We start from the raw sequence: 21,688 nt of genomic DNA, 5'->3' as shown, positions 1-21,688 counted from the left end.
TTCAGCTGAAATAAACATTTACAAAGAAACCTCTGAGATCATGAGGTTACTGCAAGAGAAACAGAAGTCAAGCACCAGCAATGGCAAATTAAGTGCTGCAACTCCAAATGTTTAATCAGTAAAAAGATACGTGTTTCCTTGATGATGACATCTCTGGTGGCTTGGTGGAACACCATCTGATAAAACACATAGATGATCTGGCAGACAAATTCATCATCTTCCTGCTGAGCTGCAAGGAGAGGAAAAATCCAGCACAATTTCAAATCTCACAAATAGAAGCTTTTGATTGAGTTGTGAAGGTGTGGGAAAAGCCAAATCTATGGAACCAGCACTCAGAATCTGTCACTAACAGAGTAACTGCTGCTCCTTCCTCACACAAAGCCCAAGCCCTGCCTTGCAAGGGAACAGCAATGCCAATCACAGCTCCTGCAGTCACACATGGCCAGTTTACCATTCAGCAGCTCGATGAGGGCAGGGATGATCCCAGATTTGGCCAGCAGAGCAGCACAGGAGTCATCCATGGACACAGTCCCAATCATGATCACCACTTCCAACACAAGGTCATCCTCAGCAGAACCTGCTAAGGCACAAGGCAGAAATAGGAACTATCACCTCTCTCAGGAATTCTTCATCTACTGGCAGTTGTGTATCTATCTGCACACACGATTCTATTCTTCAGTGTTATGTTGTCCTAAACAACCACAAATTGTAAAGGTAAATGGACTCTGCTCTGAGCACTCTAAATAATCTTACAGAAAATCTGCTTTGGAAGCCAAACCCAATTTTGTACAGACCTGGTTTTAACTTATCCTTGAGATATGGAACCAGTTTGTATTCCTTCAGCACAAGTTCCCAGTCCAGCTCTGGTAAGGTCAAATTTGCAAGTGTTCCCAGGCATTCAATCACAAATTCTTCTTCTTCTGAATTGGATATTTGAGCTGCTAAATCACCAACATATTCCTGAAGAAAATACAGCAGCAAGCATTACAAATGGATAATTTGGGTTTCTGAAGAACTCGCATCTCAGCCAAACTAAAGCTAGTTCTCAAAAGAAAACTAAAGAAACTTTGCTCCTGAAATAAGGATTAATAAGGCAGTTTCAATTCCAGTTGATGAATAATCCAAGAAAACATTTCAGCACTCTTCCCCTACATCCTTTCACTTTCAAGGAATGTGGATCTTTGTTTCAATGTTCCAAAAGTAGTTACTACAGCACAGTTTCAAAAAGCTCTTAGCAAAAAAAGGAAAAGAAGATAGAGAAAACCATCCTGCATTACTGGTAGTAATGGAGTTCTTTACCTAAAGATTTTAATAAATAACTGTAAGATTTTCTGAGGAAATGAAAAGGGGAATAATGGCTTCTACTTATTTTATACTGCTTTAAGACAATTTGATATTCAATCCACATTTAAGAGTATGTTTAAAACCTTCATGCTGTGTTTTCCTCCTTTCTTTTGAAAAGGTGGCTTTACAGGATCAATATTTAAATATTAAATATTTTAAATACCCACAAATAAAACACACTTAGCACAGTGGGGAAAAAAAAGCACCAGATTTTTATCTCTAGGTCCAAAAGCAGAAATTTAGGATAACTTAATTGTTACGATGTTCACCCCAGCAGCTGGGGCATTTTTGTTTGTTTGCTTGGGTTTGTGTGTTTGTTTTGAAACTTACTGGATAAGGCTTAAGGCCTGTTTTCCCCTTAGTGGGGGATCCAAACTCTGATCTAGCAGCTGAGATAGCCTTATAAAACAAAACATAAATCACCCCAGGACAGACAAGGAAACAAACTGGACACCCTACAAAACAAACCACAGCAGCTCTCCAGAGCCAGACTTTTCAGAAGGATAAAAACCAGAGATCACATCAGGTAAGACCTAATACTTACAATAAACTGGCTTTTAGTTGGCCCATCATGCTGTGAAATATTTCTGATCATCTTCATTAACAATGGATCCTTAAATTTCAAAGCCCTCTTCATGAGCATTTTCAAACCATTTCCTGAAAAGAAACAAACACTTAGAAAAAAAAGGCAAGAACTGACTGATCAAAATCAACATGCACACAAACAAATGCTTTAAGCTGTAAAAGTTTAGAAAGAAAAAGTGCACAGCAGTTAGTCCAGGCACAGAGATTTCTCTCCCCATTCCATGGAATAAATTTGTTGTTAGGGTTTTAAAAGTTTATTTGCCAAAGATCAATGCATGGGAACAGATCTGAAGTAGCTGACCCCATAGAACAAACGCCAGTGTTACCATTATGTTTACTCTTTCCTACCTAAAAGGTGCTGCTAGCTTGAGTTTTACCTTTAATAAAAAATTAGATCTCCCTGCTCCCCCTTCTAGAGAGCTATGCACAGAATTTAAAAGTGGAATTTCATGCCACAGAACCTCCTGATTGCAATTGTCCCCTTTGAAGGCCAGTAAGTGACTGCAGCAGTTTTTGGGAAAATGTTGAGCACAAGTGAAAGTTGGAGCTACTGAGTAATATTGTTTCATTTAAAACTGCTATTATGAAAATAATGAAACTTTAAAAGCAATCCAGAGTTACTGAAAGAACATCAGAACTATCTAGACCATGAATCAAAATATTAGAACGTAAAAGAAGCTCAATTATCTTAAAAAAAAAAAGGAAATATGCAACTGACAGACATCACTGCTACTCATTTGAAACTGGCAGGTGAAACACCAATCAAAGATGGATTTTAGGCATGAGGCAGAATAAAATGCTGATGTCTCCATACAGCCATAGTTTTCCATAGCAATGACATCAGCCTGTTTTTCAGAACTGTGGGCATCTCCCTCAAGTGTCCTTTCTGCCACCAAGAGCAAATTATGATAAGGATGTGACCATTTGCCTGCAATCATTACACAAACACATGCATTTTATTTTTTAAAAACACATATATACATTTATAAATAACTCAAACATACATAATTTACATATGTAAGCATAAAAAAGGAAAATATACAAAGTGTTGTCATCTCCAACCCCCCCAGCAAAACCTCAGTCCAGTTACCTTCACAGATAAGCTGCACATTTCTTTTGTTGGCAGCAAGGTTAATACAGAAAGAAATCAGTTCCAGGTCAACTCTCTCATCAGGACATTCAAAAAGCATCTTCATTAACTGCCAAGAAACACAAGCACACTTGGGTCATTAATCTTTCAAAAACATTAGAAAAGCAGTGTTATGATATCAACTACAGTACCTTTTTTAAAAATCAGTATTCAGCATTTCTGCAAGAACAGTGAAAGTTACAGAGGTCAGGGGCATGACATGTATAGTTCCATTATTCAGGGATAACAATCCTTTAAACTGCCAAAAATGGCAATCACTCATCACTTTAAATTAACTTGGCTTAGTTACATTTTATTGCTACCACTGATATTTTTGTTTGACTGGTTTTTAGTATTTGTGAATGGATAAGTTTTGAAAGCTTAGGTGAATTTAATAGAGGAAAAAAACAACCCCACAACTTAATTTAACAGAAAGTCAGATTAATACCTATTATCTTAATAAAATTATCACTCTAAACAGGTAACTAAGTGCAAAATAATTTTACTACTATTTTGCAGTGTGTTACTCCATTGATAGGCAATTTTAGCTGCTTCTGCAGCACTGTTCTTTCTCTTTGCAGCTTCCACATCCCACAGACTCCTCAGCAGTAATCCTATTATTCATTAATGTAACATTAATGTAAGCAGACAATCACCTACAATCCTGTTCAAACTGTTCAGCAAATGTCAGTGAATTCCCAGGTGATTGCCAAGGCTCCTAAGCCATGGATTGCCATCATTTCACACACCTGGCCCTGCACTGTCCATTACATCACAGGCTGGCTATCCTGGCTCATTTGGTTCAACAGGAACATTGAAATGGCATTTGGAATACATGAACATGACTGAAATAAACCCATTTCTTTTCCCTCTGGTTCCAATCCTGGCAGACAAGCCCTGCACAACTTTAGGGCTGGGGGACATCACCCTGTTTGCTTCTACAACCCACTCAGTTCATCAGACATGGTTAGATTATAATGCAAGCCAGTGTGATGACAAGACTGAGATTACTGGAAGAAGAAACAACTAAGCCTAAAGATAAGCAGGACATAAGGTACAAAAACTGCAGCTCAGAAAGGGATGGGAGGACAAGAAAGCAAGAAATGATGATTAAATTTCATGACTAACTAATCATTAAATATTTGTGTGCTTGCCCCCTGGTGGAAAGACAAGTTTGCAATACATTAAAAGCTAGAGAAAGTAGGCGAAGAATCCATTTAAACAGGAGAAAATAAAAAGAAACAATAGGATTGCAATAGGAATTCCCTCCAAATTATTTTACTCCAGCCATTCTGTATGTTTACCTATTATCAGGTATCAGGCTCTCATTCCAAACAGAACCAAAAACCCCCGAAATAAAAACTACATTACAACACAGCTATTTATGTCTTTCCTGAGACTTTCAGGTACTCATTTAAAAGCTATCATTGATTTCTTCCTCCTTTTCTTAAAAAGGTAGAATCAGATTTCTCTAGGTTGTTTTAAGAACTTATAAAATCCCTGGTTTATTAAATCCTTAAGCCTGACAGTCACATAAGAGGGAATTAACAGAGAAGAAAATTGCCATTTAACAAGTAGAACACGAGCATTCAAAAATCACCCCCTGCAACTCTTCTGTTACAAAACTTTTAAAAACAGATTTTTAAAACCCTTCAAATAATTTGAAGGGAAACATTCTCATTACTTACACAATACAAAATCTGTGGAAATTAAATGTTTAACAAGATGGGATTACACTGTTAATTACTGAACTACTTCTCTATAAAAGAAAAAATATATCCAGTTTCAATTAAAGCCATTCAAATTTTAAAATAATAGTTTCATACGAGTTCCATGTTTCCCATTATGTCTTCATTTAATTTGATTGCTTCTTGTGCCACTTCAAAAGGAAGAGTAATTGCTGCCAAATAGGAAATATTAAAATTAAATTTGTTCTGCTTTTACTATGTCCATTGTCATCTTTTACTGATTTAACAGGAAGGCAGTAAAAAGACTGCAGCATGTGCAATGAAGAGGCAGTAGTGTTCAATCAGACAAGTCCCATATTGAGTATCAGATACCACAGACCAGCACTGAAATCACTGTGTCTAGACTCTCTGGCACCTGCCTTCACTTATTTACCAGTGACCAGAGGCCAACCCCCACAGCTCTGTGTTCACATACACCTCTGTCCAACCCCCTCCCCAAGGCCAGCTCCAACATCTTTGAATGATTATGCCAGAACTGCATGCCTCAGGAATCTCTCCTGAGCGGCTACTCCCAACTCTGCTGTTTGAAGTGATGCTCTGGTTTCTGAACTTCAGCAGATAATGGCGGACAGGAGCAAAGGGGGCTGTCAAGAGAGGACGTTTACCAGCATTAAGCTGAAAAGAAGCTTAGAGATCAAAGAGGGCCCAAACAGGACAAGCGTGGTGGAAAACATGTGGGCAGCTTTGGAGAACCTTGCACACCGCTCTGCGGTAAAATATTAAATATCACCATGACATCACTGCCTAACCATGTCCTTTGATTGGCCAGGTTATTACCAATAAAGGCTTTTATAAGCATCTGGATGGCATTTGCACCTATTTAAACAAAACACGCATTGCTGAGGTCTAAACAAGAATGAACTGTTAATACTCACTTTTAACTGTTACTAGAGTAGCACCCACTAACTCCTGCAAACCACGAGCGAGCCCTGGGCAAGCCCTGCAGGCAGCCACAATCACACAGGGGCTGCTTTCTGCAAGCACTTTCTATACTGCGAAACATTAATTAGTATTTGTTAATGAACACCTTTCCTCAAAGAGACAAACCCACACGAGGGTGTATAGCATTCTGAAAAGAGATTTTGGGTTTCTCCGGTAGAATTAGAAAGCAGGGAGCCCATTTAAAACAATCATTTTCTTTTCCTGATGCCTTACCCACTTCCTAATGTTTTCTGCTACCTGTCTTCCTTGATAACCATGCTAATTATGAGCATTCATTAGTAAAATTTAAGGTCTGGTTGCTCAGCTTGTTTTCAAACAGTGTGCAGATGTGAGCTGTGAAGCATCAATAGCCACAATAGCCATAGTTACACTTTCCAACTTTGTTGTTTATTTCACTAAAGCCCAGTGAAGGCAGCAGAATTGTTTGCTGCTCCACCAGTCTTTGGACACAGCTCTGTAAGGATTGGGGGTCCAGGAGTCACACCAAGATTCCCTAAAAGCACATCACAAGCAAGTCCTAAGACACCAGTGCAGGAGTTTGAGTTTGGCTGGTAACTGCCAGAACAAAGCAGGTCCCTTATATCACACAAATGCCTTAAAAGGGAATTGCTTCTTGTGGTAGAAATTACAGCAGGATGTTTACAATAACACTTTGTAACATAGATTAGTTATTCCCACCAGTTCTCCCCTCTCTATTATCCAAAATCATCTAGTACATGGAAAAACTTCACCGATTTTGCCATAAGGTAATGACCAGAAACACTCTGATAACTTTCCATGACAACTTTCCATTCTGGAAGTATTTGATGTAAAAACCTATTTGGCAGAAGAAGATACCATGGTGCAATTCTGAAGAAGCTACCAAAGAGCTTTTACTCTTAGGCAACACAGGCTTTCTCAACTCCAGCCTCACCAGGGCCGAGAAAAAGGTCAGTAAGAGAGGACTTGGTGCTTGAGAAAAACCAAAAACTAAAACAAACAAGAAACAAAACACATGCGCACAAAAAACCAAACACATCCACAAAATCCCAAACCCCATGACATTGTGTCTGCTTGAGTCAATGAGTTAAGTAACAAAATGCAGGCTGAAAGATTAGTGAAGAGCCTTCCACAGTCATCAAGTCTCCCTTGCTGTACATGCCTCAGTTGGAAAAGGAATTGTCATGTAGGAATGTAACCCTCCTTGGCTGGTTTCCAGCTCATATCCTGCAATACTGGAGACACTGACATTTTGATACCCAATGGGATCAGGCAAGAATGCCTTCTAAAACTGTTAAGGAAATACTTTCCACTCCATTCCCTAAGGAGCTGCTCTGCACAAGCTTTAATCTCTCTGAAGCATTCCCAATCTTCTGCAGGAATCCTCCGGGTCACCTGTAATTTCAGCAGTTCACTGGTGCAGCTCAAGTGTCAGCAGCAGTGACAGAGATCGGTCACCTCTGATTTTCAGGGGACCGTGAAAGCCCAAAGAACAGTCCCCAAGCAGCACCGTGGCTGTTCCCTTTGTCACCTGCGGGTGTCAGTGCGAGCTCTGCCATGAGCGAGGGAGGCGCTCGGAGCACGAGGGAAGAGGGATTTGATCAGCTCATCACGTACCTGAGGGATACAGTCTGTGTATGCAAACATCGATTTAAAGCAATCGTCCATGCTGATGTGATACAGAATGCAAATCGCGACTTTTTTGTTGTTTTCGTTTCCTAGAAGGAGAAAAAAATGTATTATTCTATTAGCTGTTGTTAAATACTCAAAAGAGGAAAGAAAATGAAAAGCAGAACAATCCTAGCTAATAGATGGAAAATTTAAATCAGAAATGACACCTTAATGAAAGGGTCCTGGCCTGGCCAAATGGACCACATATTAATGCAAAGAGGGAACCAGGGCAATGGTAAATATTCCTTCCTCTTCCCAGCATGTCAAAACACTTCCTTAACCCCACTCTGCAAGGTATTTATTTTGTGAAAGGAATGCTTAATAATGACTGGTCATCCAGAGAAAGGCTTAATCAGTTTCCAGCTAGAAAATTAAGATTTAGCTGTGGATATTCCTATTGAAATTAATAAAGAATTCACCAGTGGCAGAGAGAAAAAAATAAGAACTAAGTACCACTAAGAGGTGTTGTAGAAGGAATCTACTGCCTTCAAGCAAATACTGGTTGTTTTAAATAACAATATTATTTAAATACTGGTTGTCCTAAACAACAATATTATCCCATTGGTGCCTTTTGTGTTTCATACACATCAAAAACTCCATCAGTGTATTTTCACAGTCGTATTTACCAAAGACAAAGACTCCCAAGGAAATCTGGAGCAGTTAATGTGAGTGGGGTGTGAAGTATTTAACTGAAAGGTTCTATAAAATCGTCTTACACAAACATACAAATGTTTAAGAACAACAGAGACAAATTTGCTTCTGACTCACTGCTGAAACCCACTGAGCATTCTCAAGTTCTCCTCCAGCCCTGCACGAGCAGGATATTGGCTATATATGGGATAAACCCTGCATTCAATGTGTACCTTAGTGAAACCAGGATGTAATAAGGTCACCAACTCCAGATTCACTCACAGTTCTTACACAACTCATCAGCAATACCCCACCTCCCACTTCTATTGATGCTAAGTCAGAAAATATCTATGTAACAATTTGGCAAAGAACAAAGATTTCAAAAAGCAAAATTTCCCTTCTGCATACATCACTGGGGGCTGGAATTTCCTTTGAGCAGCAAGGATATGATATGATGCCTTTATCCTGAGAATGAGCCCTTTTCAAAACTGAATTATCCAAAGAGACCCATGAAAGCCCTCTGGCAGCTGCCATACAAGTGAGTGAAGCATTCTTAGCCATGTTAAATCTAAAATCAGAGCTGACCTTTCAAAGCTTTTTAGCCTTATCTGCTTGAAAAAATATAACTGGTATCACAATTGTCCATACATTTAATGTGGGAGGAAGGATAATGCCCAAATGTGAAAGCTACTCTGATAATTATGAAAATAAAAGCACAGAAAACAAAATGAAGTGTGTGCTCTCTTTAGTGCTTCTCCTGTGACTGGTCACCTTACCTACCTATTCACCTGCAGAACATTGGGAAAACAATACTTTCACAAAAAAAAAAAAACTTCCCACACATACAGGTAAAAGTTTATTCTATACAAATTTAGAAGTTTACAGGAGAAGTTATTCCTCCAAATTTCAAGGGTCTAAAGAAAAAAAAATCTGTTTATACTGCTCTTAACACTCCATGCCTGTATTTAGGACTTTTAAGACTCAATTTACAATTACACTTAGCTGATAATGCAGGAAACTGTGTGAAATAAAAGGTAAGCCAGTATAAAAGAGAGAAAAGCTCCCCAAAACACCAACAAGAAGAACTGGAATGAAGTCTGACCAGACCTTCAGCACATATGAACTGCCAGACCATTAATAAGAATGATGCTAAATGTTACTGTTTAACCCTCTGTCCTTTGTGGGTTTTTTCTTCCCCATCTTTGCAAGTTTTATTTGTGCTAACATAAAGCATCAGTGAAGGTCCAGTTTTATATTTGGTAAGCTCAGCAGCTCCCTGGTATTTGGCAATATTAGTGGCTTATTTTCAATCATAATAGGCTGATATTAGTAAAGTAAAAGTAAAAGATAAAGACCTTCTGTTTTCTTTCTTAGAGGAAACTCTGCAGGATTTTCTAACCCCTGTTTTTTCAAAGGTCTACTGGTCACATAAACCTTTCTGATGCCTGAACACCACCTTGGCTGTCAGTGCTAAATGACAGCACTATCTCAATTTCAAAACTACCAAAAATAGTCAAAAATACCCAGATACTCAACCTAAATTGTGAAGAATATCTGGAATCCAAATAAACTTATTTTATTTGAACAAACTCCTAAAGAGTTGCTTTCTACTGACCAGCACCTAAATCATTCTCTAAAAATGCATTCCACAAAGCAGATTTCATGACACACAAAAGGCAAAGACAGTTCTAGTTTTCAAGAGAAGAAACGAATTTAAATTCCTCCTTGCTGTGCAGTTACCTGACCAATTTTCCTGAATTGCCCTGTCCTATTGTCAACAGGGGGAACAGAGAAGGGTTTAAAGCATTTAAGTCACAACCATTGGACAGCCTCAGCAAGGAAGTACTTTTCAATTGTGAGTAAAACAAATTAATTCTTACTTGTGGATAAAAGCAAACTACAAAACAAAAGCTGAAGGCAAACAGTTTGCCATTAACCCATCTTTTAAGTATTTAATGGTATATGTGTTTTAAGTTTAATTTCATTTGAATTTCCCAGAAAGGCAGAGATTTCAGGCTGATGTCTGCAAGTTTCACTGTTCTACTTTCCCTATGGATGCACTTAGGAAGGAAAAGCAGAACCTTGTGATTTTGTCAGTTCTCACACAAAATTCAGGGACAATTCCTGATCCAGAGAGTAAAACACTGCAGGACAATCAAGAGGAGGTGGTTGTACCAAGCCAATTCTCATCCTTTTACACTGGTACTTCCAAAAACATCAACTGGCAGCTTACTTGAATATGTCGGTACCAAGCTTCCTTTTTTCTAATTATTTTCTACTCATCTGAATGCTAATTAATTAACCCTGAGTGAAGCATTGCATAAAGACTTGGCTGTAATAATGTCAAACCCTGCCCAGCAGCTGGCTGGAAAGGAGTTTTCCAAAGCACCAAGTGATACCTTTTCTGCTATTTTTGACCACTGCTGAAAAAGGAGCCATTGCAAGGAAGACTTCCTTATGACTGGGTAGAGTAAGGATCAATTATTGCCCTAACTGGAAAAAGTAAAAGGAAAAAAAAACCCAAAAAACCAGATTTCTGCCAAATGTGTTCATAAAAAAATCACCAAAGTTTTGGTGGAGTGCCAGAAAATTGTGGCCTACAAATGCTGGTAAGTTTTGAGCATCAAGCTTTTTATGACTGAAGGTGGAATAGCCAAATGGCCTAAAGCAGTAAGGGCAGCCCTGGAAAATAATGGCCTAGTCATTATGGATTCTTCTGGTATTTATAATAAAACATGAATCATAATGAACTCATTGGATATTAAATGTGGGGGTCATGAGCACTTTGATAGGATTTCCACAAGAATCTACCATTAATTAACCAAACAATTATTTGAAAGTGTAACTGAATTAGCTTCAGTTCTTATACAGCCATTCCTGAGAAATTGGTCATTCCCAGCTGAGTGCAGTTAATGCCTTAACAAACCAGTCATTAACTGCAGTTACTGATTTTGTGGGAATTATTGTGTTATAAAATACACTCAACAGTTTATAGAAACAATACTTAAGATTTTTTTTTTTTTTGCAGCTGTAGTTCAGCTGGAGCAGATGGGATGGAAAAATATCAGGTCCCTGGGGCTGTTTTCACAACTAGTTTTCTGCAAATTAGAGAGGGAAATAAATACATGATGGGTTCTGAGTTCAAAATGGCTTCAGATTTTTAGCCTTTGAACATTAATAAGAAGCCATGTGCCAGTTCTGGGGACCAATGCCTGAATTCCATGTTTAGTTCTTATTATGGTTAAAGATCTAAATAGTATTAGTAGCAGAGGCTAAAGGAAAAAATATGATTTCTTGATCACAAGACCAAGTTCTATATTTGGTTCACTTTGTCAGCTTAAAATAAAAAAATCCTTCATTAGCTCCATGACAAAAAGAGAAACTCTAAAGCTGCAAAACCGAATTGCCAGTCTCAGCAGTAGCATTCAGCTTTCAAATGCTAAAGTAAAAAGGAGAATATAACTTCTGGACTAAATTATTCAAATATAACACTATCAGTAAATCAAGCAGCCATCACTTCTAATGGAATAATCAATGTCTCCACATTAGATATGAAATATGCCCTATCCCACCCATGTGCACAACATTAACAACACTAAATCAAAACCAGAACACAAATGAGGATAAATACCTGATAAAATAGCAGAGTGAGTCTTTATTTCAGTTTCAAACTCTAACACCCTAACATGATCTGCTGCAGAATTAGGCAAGTCAGAAATCTAGATTATTAGGAATGCCACAAACTGAATATCAGACCTATATCTGTCTCACTCTAATGTCAGAAAACAGATTAATAAAGAATTTATTCAAATGTATCATAATTAGCAGTGATTTTAAGAAAAAAATTGATAAAAGGTATCTCCACTTACCTCTACCCCATATCATTCCTCACAACCAGCTCTGAAGCAGTTGGACTGAGTTAGTCCATGTGTGCTCTAGACACATATTGGTTTGATTTACATATGTAAATATAAATCAGATTGGCTATATCAGTTTATTTTATCAAGAGAAACTGAAAGGTTTTTCAAATCTGCTCAGACTCAAGGAGACTAGACATTGTAAATAAAACATTATGATAGTAATTACATACTAATAACCCCTCCTGTGCCTTCTTTATGTTATTTAAAACTGGCTTCATACCATAAGTCTAATTTAAAATTGCAGTGTTGTCATGGTTAGGTTTGGGATTTAGTTTTTTGGGATTTTTTGGGGATTTTTTCCCCTTCTCCCAAAAAACTCAGTACATGCCACATCTGAAACCTGGTTACAATTTTTTTCCTAGGAAACAAAAAAGGAACTTTAGTGATGAATCCTAAAGGACTAAAAACTGACGAATTTGAGTTATTTCATGTTGCAGCACAAGGAAAAACAAAGCTGCACGTCTGGAACCTCAGGCTTATTTCTAAGACAGACTGAAAACCATTCAGTAAGCACCTCAGTGTAGGACTGCCACTCAGAAAGAATGGTAATTAACACACTGCTGTAATTAGGTGTGTCCTTTTCTGAGGCAAAACATATCCCATTTGCTGTCCTTAGGATGGGCTATAACCAATCATACTTGAACTCCTGACTTCACACAGAAGCTGGAAGCTGATGAGTTGCAATATCCCATATACCTCACAAAGCAGAAAGAAATCAACTAAAAATTCAGATTAGAGAGAAATCAAGAGGCAATAGGATTATCCCTGAAAGAAGAAGGTAAAGCTGCTTCTCTTTTCTCCACAGAATATTATGTTTTGAGTTAGGCTATGACCAAGAAAGAAAGCAAGAGATAGAAAAAAAAGAGTTAAGGACTGAACTAGAAATCAGAACAGGTTCTCAGTCTGATTCAAACTAAGTAAACACTTCCAAAATAAGTAGAAAAAATTTTAAGCAAAGATCTTCTTCCAGAAGTCTCCACCACACTACATAGATTAAATAGAAATATACAGGACATGCATCATTTTTGTCATATTGCACTATGATTTCATTAAAGTACATCAACTGTTCTGATTGAAATTACTACAAATTATTGAGACTTTTTGGATCTAAACACACCCTTCTAATCTAGTTTGGCATTCAGAGGGAAAGGAAATAGGTGGAGGCTTTCTGTGCTCCTCTGGATGGATGGTGCAGCTGGATTCCAACATGCTCCTGCTTGGAGGAGGAACAAACCCAATGCAGGATGGGTTCTCTTGCCTTGAGAAAGGGATGGCTCACCACTCTGAAATGGAAACTGGTTTTACCTGTCTTGAAGATGCTGAAGTACAACCCTGAGGTTCAAATCTACTAAGCCCAAAAAGTGGAGTTAAATATTGGTTGAGCTTTTGAGTCTTCCAGATAGCAAGAATTGAACTCCATACTCTTCAAGCACCCATTTAAAAGGGTTTGAAGAGAATATTGTCAACTGACAAAGCATTTCTCACCTCAGCATCTGCAGATATGAGGAATCTACAGTTGGTTTCTTGGACTGCACCAAGCATTTGAGAAACTCTTCAGTAAGGAACAAACTTGTGAGTTAAGATGCTTGCACATGTCTTGAAGGAAAGCAGAGTGTAACCTTCTCCCTTACATCTGAATTTGTAAAATCCTCAGGAGCTCTAGGTCTACCCCAGCAGCAAAACTGTTCAATGTGGTGCTTTGAGGGTGCCCCTCTGCCTGCAGCCCTCACAACAGCTCTGGGGAAGGTGCTCCTCTCTCCCACCCTGGCCCTCTTCATGATGATGCTACCACAGATCAGCAGAAATGCCCCACCCCTTCCTTATGGGGGTTTTTCCAATAAACCAGAACTAGTTGTTTGTGTTCTGTCATGCTTCAGGCATCCAAGTTAAGCTCTGTAAAGCTTTCAGATGTCAACAGCTCAGCAGAAGATTTACTTTTTACTGTGAAATATTAATTTGCTCTTGCAATAAGCTAAGAAATCATTAAAAGCATTGAATTAATCAGTCACATCTTGTAAGCTCCACAACAGAAATACTGGCCCAGGGATCCTTTCCATTCCTGAGTTCAAAGAATTTCCAACAACTTGGCTCCCTCATTTTTAGATTGCTGCCATCTCTCCACTCCTGTCCTTGCTGCTGCCATGAGCATTTTTATTTCCAGTCAACACACATGAAGTTATTTTCTTATGTTCCACTGAAGTTATCCTCTTTACTAAAAAAGCCAATAACTCAGGTAAATTCACACATGCACTTACACACCACAGCAAGTTTTCACTCACCTGATACTGATGTGTCTCTACACTCAATTCTGTATTTCTCAAAATGAGAAGTCATCTCTTTTTTAAAGTTTGCTGTCTATATTCACATTTAAAAGTATCTAAATTTAAATGCTGAGTTCTAAAGTTCTAAGACACATTGTGCACCCCCCTCTCTTTATATCACTCAGACATGTTTAAGTCTACCTGCACTGCTAATAAGGATTTTGAAAATTAATATTAAGAGATGGTTTTGTTTTGTGGGGGTTTTTGTGTCGGGGTTCTTTTTGTTTGTTGTTGAGGGTTTTCTTTTTTATTTCAGTCTTGGCCATACTCACCACAAATGATAAAAAAACTCCCATTAAAATAAATCCCTTAATAATTGCTGCTTTCCAACAGACTGGTCCCTGTAGTTGAACTGTTACTTAATGTGCTTCAGCCAGCCTTCACTATAAAGGAATGGAGACACCCCAGGCAATATTCACACAAGCAGTATTGGAACCAGCTGCTGCAGAGCCACCTTAGGAAAAAAAGGTTTCTCAATTTAATTGGGAAAACAGGAGGAAGCATAAATTTTACTGCCATTAATAACTTCAAGCAATCCTGATATGACTTTACCTCACCCTGATGGCTGGACATGTGCTTTTTGTTAGGGTCTTTGCCACATCTGACCCTCATTGTTTGCTCACTTGATCAGGTAAGAAAATGTATGTTTCTTTATAGGATAAACGAGGCCTATTAAAGTCAGAAAAAACACTGCAGTAGCCTATAAGAAGCTCCATTTTTCAACAGATGTGTGAAGCTCCATAATAAGTTCATTACAAAAAGGCCAAGTGAACTCATAAAGAGAGCACATCTACTTTAAGCCTTCTTAAAAGAAACTTTCATAAAAGGAATAGAGCATTAAAAGCCCACAGCACTCCGTTAATTAGAGAGCAAAGTACTACTTGGCTTTTTAACCAGCAGTCACCTTATAATCCAGCTTGGCTGCATACCATATCAAGCCTTGATTGTTAAGAAGCCCAACACACAACTGTGTTTGGCAATTCTTTGATTGCTCATTAAACACAACTTGTAAAGAATGGAAAAATATCAGAGGAATTTCAGCAGTTCCCAGAAAAGATTCTATCAATGAATCCAGTGCAGACAGGCTCCTCACTGAGGGCTAAATGTGACTGTCAGTGCTCCTCTCTGCTCTGGCTTCTCCAGCTTAAATGAACAAGACAGAGAAGCCTGACTTACTCTGGAGTTTCCACAGCCCATGAATTTTTATCTAAAATTAGTTGGCTACTCCTTCTCATTGTACTTGTATTAAAGAAATTATGAACATCATGCCAGATGTTATTAAAGAAATGAACAACATCACATTAATGTAAGGCAGAGAGGCTGGGCACAACCTGTGACTGGCAAAACCACCGGTGCTACCTGGGGCTGCCCACACTGTATTTCAGAGTGCTGTGTTACAAACACTCATCTGCTTGGCTGAAACACAAATCCACAAGGCCAAAGTGCTTTCAGCCACTGTAAAACATAACCCAGGATGTTCCTCACCACCTAAAATCTTTTTGAGACTGACTGCCTTGGCACTGAGTGGCACTTTCACAACCCTTCTGCACTCCAGGTTCGCTTTGGGCCTGATTTGCAACCAGTCCTGTTTTGTGACCCACTCACTTTTCAGCTCACCAGTATCTGTGTTCAGTCTTTCATTTTTAAAAGCAGACAGTAATTGCAAGCAACAGAAGAGATACTTAAGTCTGACTTCCAGGCATGATGGGGTTTTATTCTTTCAACATGGCTTGCACTGGGGAGTGAATGAAAAGAAAATGGCATTTCAAGACAATATGTATTGAGTACACCTAAGAACTGTCCAGCAGCTCTGGGAGATGAACACACACATCAAAGAGATTATTTGTTCCCCACACACAGTCAGACTTACCCTTTTTACTCTCTGAGCAGCACCACAGTTCCTTCCCACTGTAGCAGCTTTTGCAGAATTCCCTGCAATTTGCACCCTTGGAGAGGGGTATCTCACTGATGGCAGGACAGGGATGCTGCCAGAAGCTGCTTCTCAACAGGGCTCCACCACGAGCTTTTCAGGCTTAACCCCCACAGCAGCACTCAGCTGGCTCTGCAGCACAAACTGCCTGCGGTTCTCATGGCAAATGGGAACTATTTGTCTCACTTCACAAAGGCTAAGGAACAACTCAGAGTCAGCAGAAAATAGCACCCTTATTACAAGACTATGCATCACAAGCTGTGCCTATATTTAACAGAGCTGTACTAAAAATTTTGTATTCAATTTGGCCACTTAACTGAAAAACAAAGTGGATTTGGTCCAAACAAAAGTGAGGGGGTTTTATTTTTCCTTGAATGTTTTCTTCTGTTTGCTGCCAGGGCATTTACTTTAGAAGCCAATCACACATCCAGGGGAAGAATTATGAAAAAGGGTAACATTTCCCTTATGTCCAACAATGGAAGAGCATTTCCAGGAATCAAGCAAACAGATTTGTATCCTGTTTTGAAGTTCAGCTCTGTGTTTCCCCCTTTCCAAACTCTACCATAATTGGAACAAGTCACTCCTGTGCTCCACTTCCCTTGAATTCTGCCATGCAAAGCACAATGAGAGCACCCTAGGAGTGAGGAAAACCTCCATGGAGTGGAGTGTAGCAGGCTGCTTTGGTATTTTACCAAGGGGATGACTGGAAGACACTGAACCTGTGTTTTCCACATTTCAGGCAAAAATGTAGTTTAAACCACTTGGTGAATTCACATGAATTCTCACCTTAGGCAACTCAAGACACACTTCACATATATTGGCACAGAAAGATGACTCTAAATCTAAGATGACTTAGAAATCTAAATGTGATTTCAAAGTATTAAAACAAAGCCACACTACAAAAACCATTCTCTGCAGGGCCCTGGTGATTCAACATTTAAAAGGTCTTCTTAAAGGATGGAAGTCACACAAAGCAAGAAAATCTCTTTTCACAGCTCCTAACCACCCTGTGCATGGAAAAAGCTGAGTACAGCAGGCTGTATCTTACAGGCCTCCACAGCTCTGCTCCAGCTTCAGATCTCAAATCTGAAGCCAAACTTCCCTCAGCTGCACACAGCTCTTTGAGAGTCACAGCCTAACAAAGATCAGCTGTGGCTGATTCATTTGGGTGCCTGCAGGGAGCAAGAGGAGCTTTGTCATATACAATACTTGAGACTTGTGAAGAGAAGCAAGTGGTGCTGACTGGCACAGCTACATGGGGAAGCAGGCATTGGCACTATTAAAAAGAAAAAGCTAATTAAAATGGAAACCAAGACTTAAGCAGAGTTTCTCATGTCCATGCTTTCAACAGCAACCTCAACACTCTGGAGTGTGATGGAAAGAAAGATGTTCCTTCTCCATTACACCCATGGCATATTTATTCCTCTCCTGAGAGCTCAGTTGGAGCCAGTTCATCCCCACTGTTCAGCCTCCACCTCCATTTAGAGCCTTCCTGCTCCCACACAATTCAGTGTCCCTTGGGAAAGCAGAGCATCTTCCAGAACTGCAGGCTGCATTCACCTCCATGCTCAGCCCTAAACCCCTAACAAACAAATCCTTTAATTCTTTGCAATCTCAACTCTCCCCTTAAACACCTATTACACTTAATTTGTACCCATCTCAAACCCAGTGCTAAAAACTCAGAGGCCCAGCATGCATAAATGCTAAATTTCAGGAGGTTGAGTCAGCACACTTGACCTCTTGGCATTAAGAGTTGTACAAGGACTTGTCAACAGCTGTTGTGCTGTGTTAGCACTTGGAGATGACCTGCAAATGTAAACTGAAGGGTACTGACTTGAATAATGTGTGTTTAATACCCAAATAACCTGTATAAATGGGGCATCTGGCACATGGCAGTTTTATTATTGAGATTGCAGACTTCTCTCAGACAGGATATGGCAAGTGATGCAATTGAGAATTGTTAGAATCACCATACCAAGAAAAGTCTCACAAACCCTAGTCATGGCTTAAAGAACTAAGCAACAGAATTTTTAGTACATCAAAAGTAAGTATCAAGCAATTCTACAGGGAGAAGCAAGAACAGCACATGCCTCTATGAAAAATTCAAATTAAAAAAAAAAAGAAAAAGAATGGTTGAATACATCCTAGATGAGAAAAGAAACACACTGGATATTCTGGAAGTACCAGCATTACTTGCAATAATTATCCTAACAGCTACAATTTAGCAACCAGTTCTTCTGAGCTAAACAGCCTTCACACAGGCCTAGTTACAAGTCTAAGAGAATGGCATTTGAAAAGCAATTCTCCTCTCCATGTTACAAACAGACACTAAAAGCAGATATTTAACTGATGAGTTCAGTCTGACTCTCATATTAAATGGAGAATTTCTGGGAGCAGGGACTTCAGTGCTTTGTGTCATTGCCTGGGGTGACAAATCCCCAGAAGCACCCCTCAAACCACAGCATTATCTGCTGTATGAACAAAAGGGACAAGCTCCTGCTCCAAAAACCTTACAACCCAAGCTGAACCAAACTAACCAGATCCTGTCTCAAACAAGAGGAAAGATTTCCCCATCAGCTTCCATTTCTCAGTTGACTTTACTACCAAATAACATTGTCTTGAGGATATAAAATAAAGAAGAGGGCTTTCAAATGCCAATTTTCATCATCCTAGCTCAGACCAGAGCAAACAGAAAGTATAAAAGGATGTGAGGCATTTCAGGCTGTACCAGGTAGCTGTTGTATAATAATCACCAACAGGATTAAGGCTTCCAAAGCACTCTAAGTTTTTATGGTGTTCAATAAACAGCAAAAAGGCTGTGATGAGGTTGAAGTAGAAATGAGGAGACAAACAACCCTAAGAGAATTCACAGCTAGAGGAGAAAGCTGAGATTCACCACTGCATTGCCCCTGCCCCAGCCAGGACCTGATCCACCCTCTGCACTGGATTCAGCACATCCCAAAGCCAAAGTGTTTCAGAAGACTTTAGCAATGTCTTGCATCAGTGATTCACACAAATAAGATCCTCTATTCCCACTCAGCAATCCCTAAAGCCAAAAGCTGCTAAACCTTTACTGTATCAACCAGAGCAGCCTCCAGGTCTGGCCTCCTCAGCCAAACAACACAAAAAGCAACAGAGTCCCTCCTCAGAACTCCAGCATACAGCAGTGATCAAACAGAACAATCCTCTGCTTTTTCCAAATTCCTTATTGTTTCCATGGCTTTCCCCTCAAGATAACAAAAAGTTTCACTTGTAACTGATGTACTTACATGATCTTAACACAAGACTGCCAAGCTGCAAGTGTAGAAATCAGTACTGCCTAGAATGAAAACTAACAAAATTGGGAGATTTCTGATCTCTCTGGACAAGTTCCAAGAGCTAGCAGGTATACCAAGCTTCACTAAATATTTATATATATAGTTTGTACCTACATCAGCCCTGTGAAGTTGCTGGCTGTTTTTCCTAGGTGCTCCTCCAGAATGACAAACATCACTCACGTGTCAGCTCATGGGGTTTTCAGGTAGCCACTGAAGTGATTTTTGAAGACTGGAAGATTCATTCTACAGTTTAAGAGACCCTAGAAGTAATTCTACTGGAAACCTGAGTGTGACAAGATGATGTGAATGCAGAGAAGCTCAGAGTGGTGAAGAAGTGGCAAAGACAAAAATGACACAGCAACTCTCAGGTACATCACAGCATGATGCAAAGAGCTTCACTGCAATGTCTGTGCTAGACCAAAAGAAGACATACCCAGGAGTGCAGTGAGTTTGGGAAGCAAACCAACATGGACCATTTTACTTCTCAGGCCTGTGTCAAAGGAGAGATTCAGCAAGAGTCGAAGAGTGATATTCAGCAGGTCTTCATGTTCACATGGCACCATTTTCACAAGTTTTTCAATAATATCCATTTCAACCTGTATTTCAAGGGAAAAAAAACCAAAACCATAATCCATCCAAACTTACTCTGGCTTCAATATCCAATTTGTAGCCATAACAGTGACTGTTACTGCAGTTTCATCTGAAGTAGTTTCACTTATGCCTTTGTGGTTGAAATCTTCTAGATTGGCTTACTGGGAAACATTGATTAAAAAAGGCTTTGAACTAACAAGTTCATATGTCTTGGAAACATTCCTCACTGTTGGAATACTGCAGGAATGTGGTAAAGACATCACCTGCAAAACTAGATTGGGGTAAGCAAACTCATTTAAACTTTAACACATGCAATCCTGCAGCAACTGCCAGTGGAGTCAAAGATAGACCCAACCAAGAAAGACAGAAAATTGGCACCCAAAAACAATTTGAGACCTTTCATTATGAATTTTAAATCAACCCCTAGCCAGAAGTGTGCATGTGCTCTCAGAAGAGGCATGCCCTCCTACATGTCAATTTAATAAAAGCATGAAAGTCATCTTGAAACATGTATCACTTTCAAATTAAAAAGTGGAATCCAGAAACTGAGAAGTGCTATCAGTTCCTGAGATCATGTTCACTTCACCAGCCAGAAAACACATCTGAACTGGCAAGACTTCAGAAAGTTTTTATCATGTTTTAAGCAACATTTCTGAGCTTTTATTTGACACAATCTTTTAAATGCATTCTTTTTTTTTTTTTTTTTTTGTTTCCCAGATCCTTCTTTGGCCAGAAGGAGGCACATAAAATTACTTGGCATTCTTCAGACTTCTCCATGCACATTACTAGTCTGGTTATAAATAGACACTGAATGAACACTAAGAAAAGAAACTACAGCTCTCCCCACACAGCCCAGTGCAATAATCAACAACTGCCTGGACAGCTTTGATCAGAAACAATCAGATAGCAACAACTCCTACCTCACTGCTTTGAATTTCATATGGCCCTGCAACAGCCAAGGAAAGAATGTGCTATAAATACACATGGATTATTCACTGGTACTCAGAATCAGGTGCTGAACAACTAATCTTGGTTCATTTTGCCTTGGACAGTTTTGTATTACTGCCCAATACAAATATCAGAACTTTTCCTTCACTGGCAGCTTTCCTTAATAATACCATGGAGAAAAAAGCATCATCTTTATTATCAGTAAGGAATGCTCACACAGCTGACCTGAAGCACACCAACATTTCCAAAATTGTTAGAACATTCTGAAATCCAATTAATTCAACAACTTTGTTTATCTTTCCAGTAAATCAGGAGGAATGGGGAAAGTGTGCCAGCAAATCAGTGGGCTGGAGAGCTAATTCTTATTTTTCTAACCAAGTCCCATATATAAATAAGGGAGATACTTCTTGTCTGCAGTGTTCAGTGCACATGCATGCAAAGGTCCAGTTAATTCACTGCTGCTTTTACACAGATCTTTTCACCTCACAATCTCTGTATACCCTCCATCTCAGATTACCTCTTGTATAAAGATAATGTATCATTTTCATCTAATTAATTGAAATAGAGGCATAAAGGTGAAGTCAAGTATCTAGTAAAGTATAAGTACAAGAGGTACTTGGCTAGAGTTTGAAG

At 39.1% G+C, this 21,688-nt stretch overlaps 1 protein-coding gene across 1 annotated transcript in view; it reads right to left on the bottom strand.

Annotated features, from left to right (window-relative positions):
• The window catches only part of KIFAP3 (kinesin associated protein 3), a 65,906-nt gene that overhangs the window by 33,223 nt on the left and 10,995 nt on the right, over window positions 1-21,688 (bottom strand). The window contains exons 10-16 of the mRNA XM_054285884.1: window positions 19,950-20,112; window positions 7,345-7,445; window positions 3,020-3,128; window positions 1,889-2,001; window positions 795-960; window positions 452-577; window positions 131-229 (exon numbers count right to left, since the gene is read on the bottom strand). Of these exons, the coding sequence (XP_054141859.1) occupies window positions 131-229; window positions 452-577; window positions 795-960; window positions 1,889-2,001; window positions 3,020-3,128; window positions 7,345-7,445; window positions 19,950-20,112 (877 nt within the window). The remainder of the gene's footprint in view (window positions 1-130; window positions 230-451; window positions 578-794; window positions 961-1,888; window positions 2,002-3,019; window positions 3,129-7,344; window positions 7,446-19,949; window positions 20,113-21,688) is intronic.

This window comes from Melozone crissalis, unplaced genomic scaffold (assembly GCF_028551555.1).
Source record: "Melozone crissalis strain CALT ecotype California unplaced genomic scaffold, PUWL_Pcris_2 ptg000045l_1, whole genome shotgun sequence".
Classification (NCBI taxonomy): domain Eukaryota; kingdom Metazoa; phylum Chordata; class Aves; order Passeriformes; family Passerellidae; genus Melozone; species Melozone crissalis.
The sequence above is the reverse complement of the archived record's forward strand: the minus strand, read 5'-3'. Positions and strand labels throughout refer to the sequence as shown.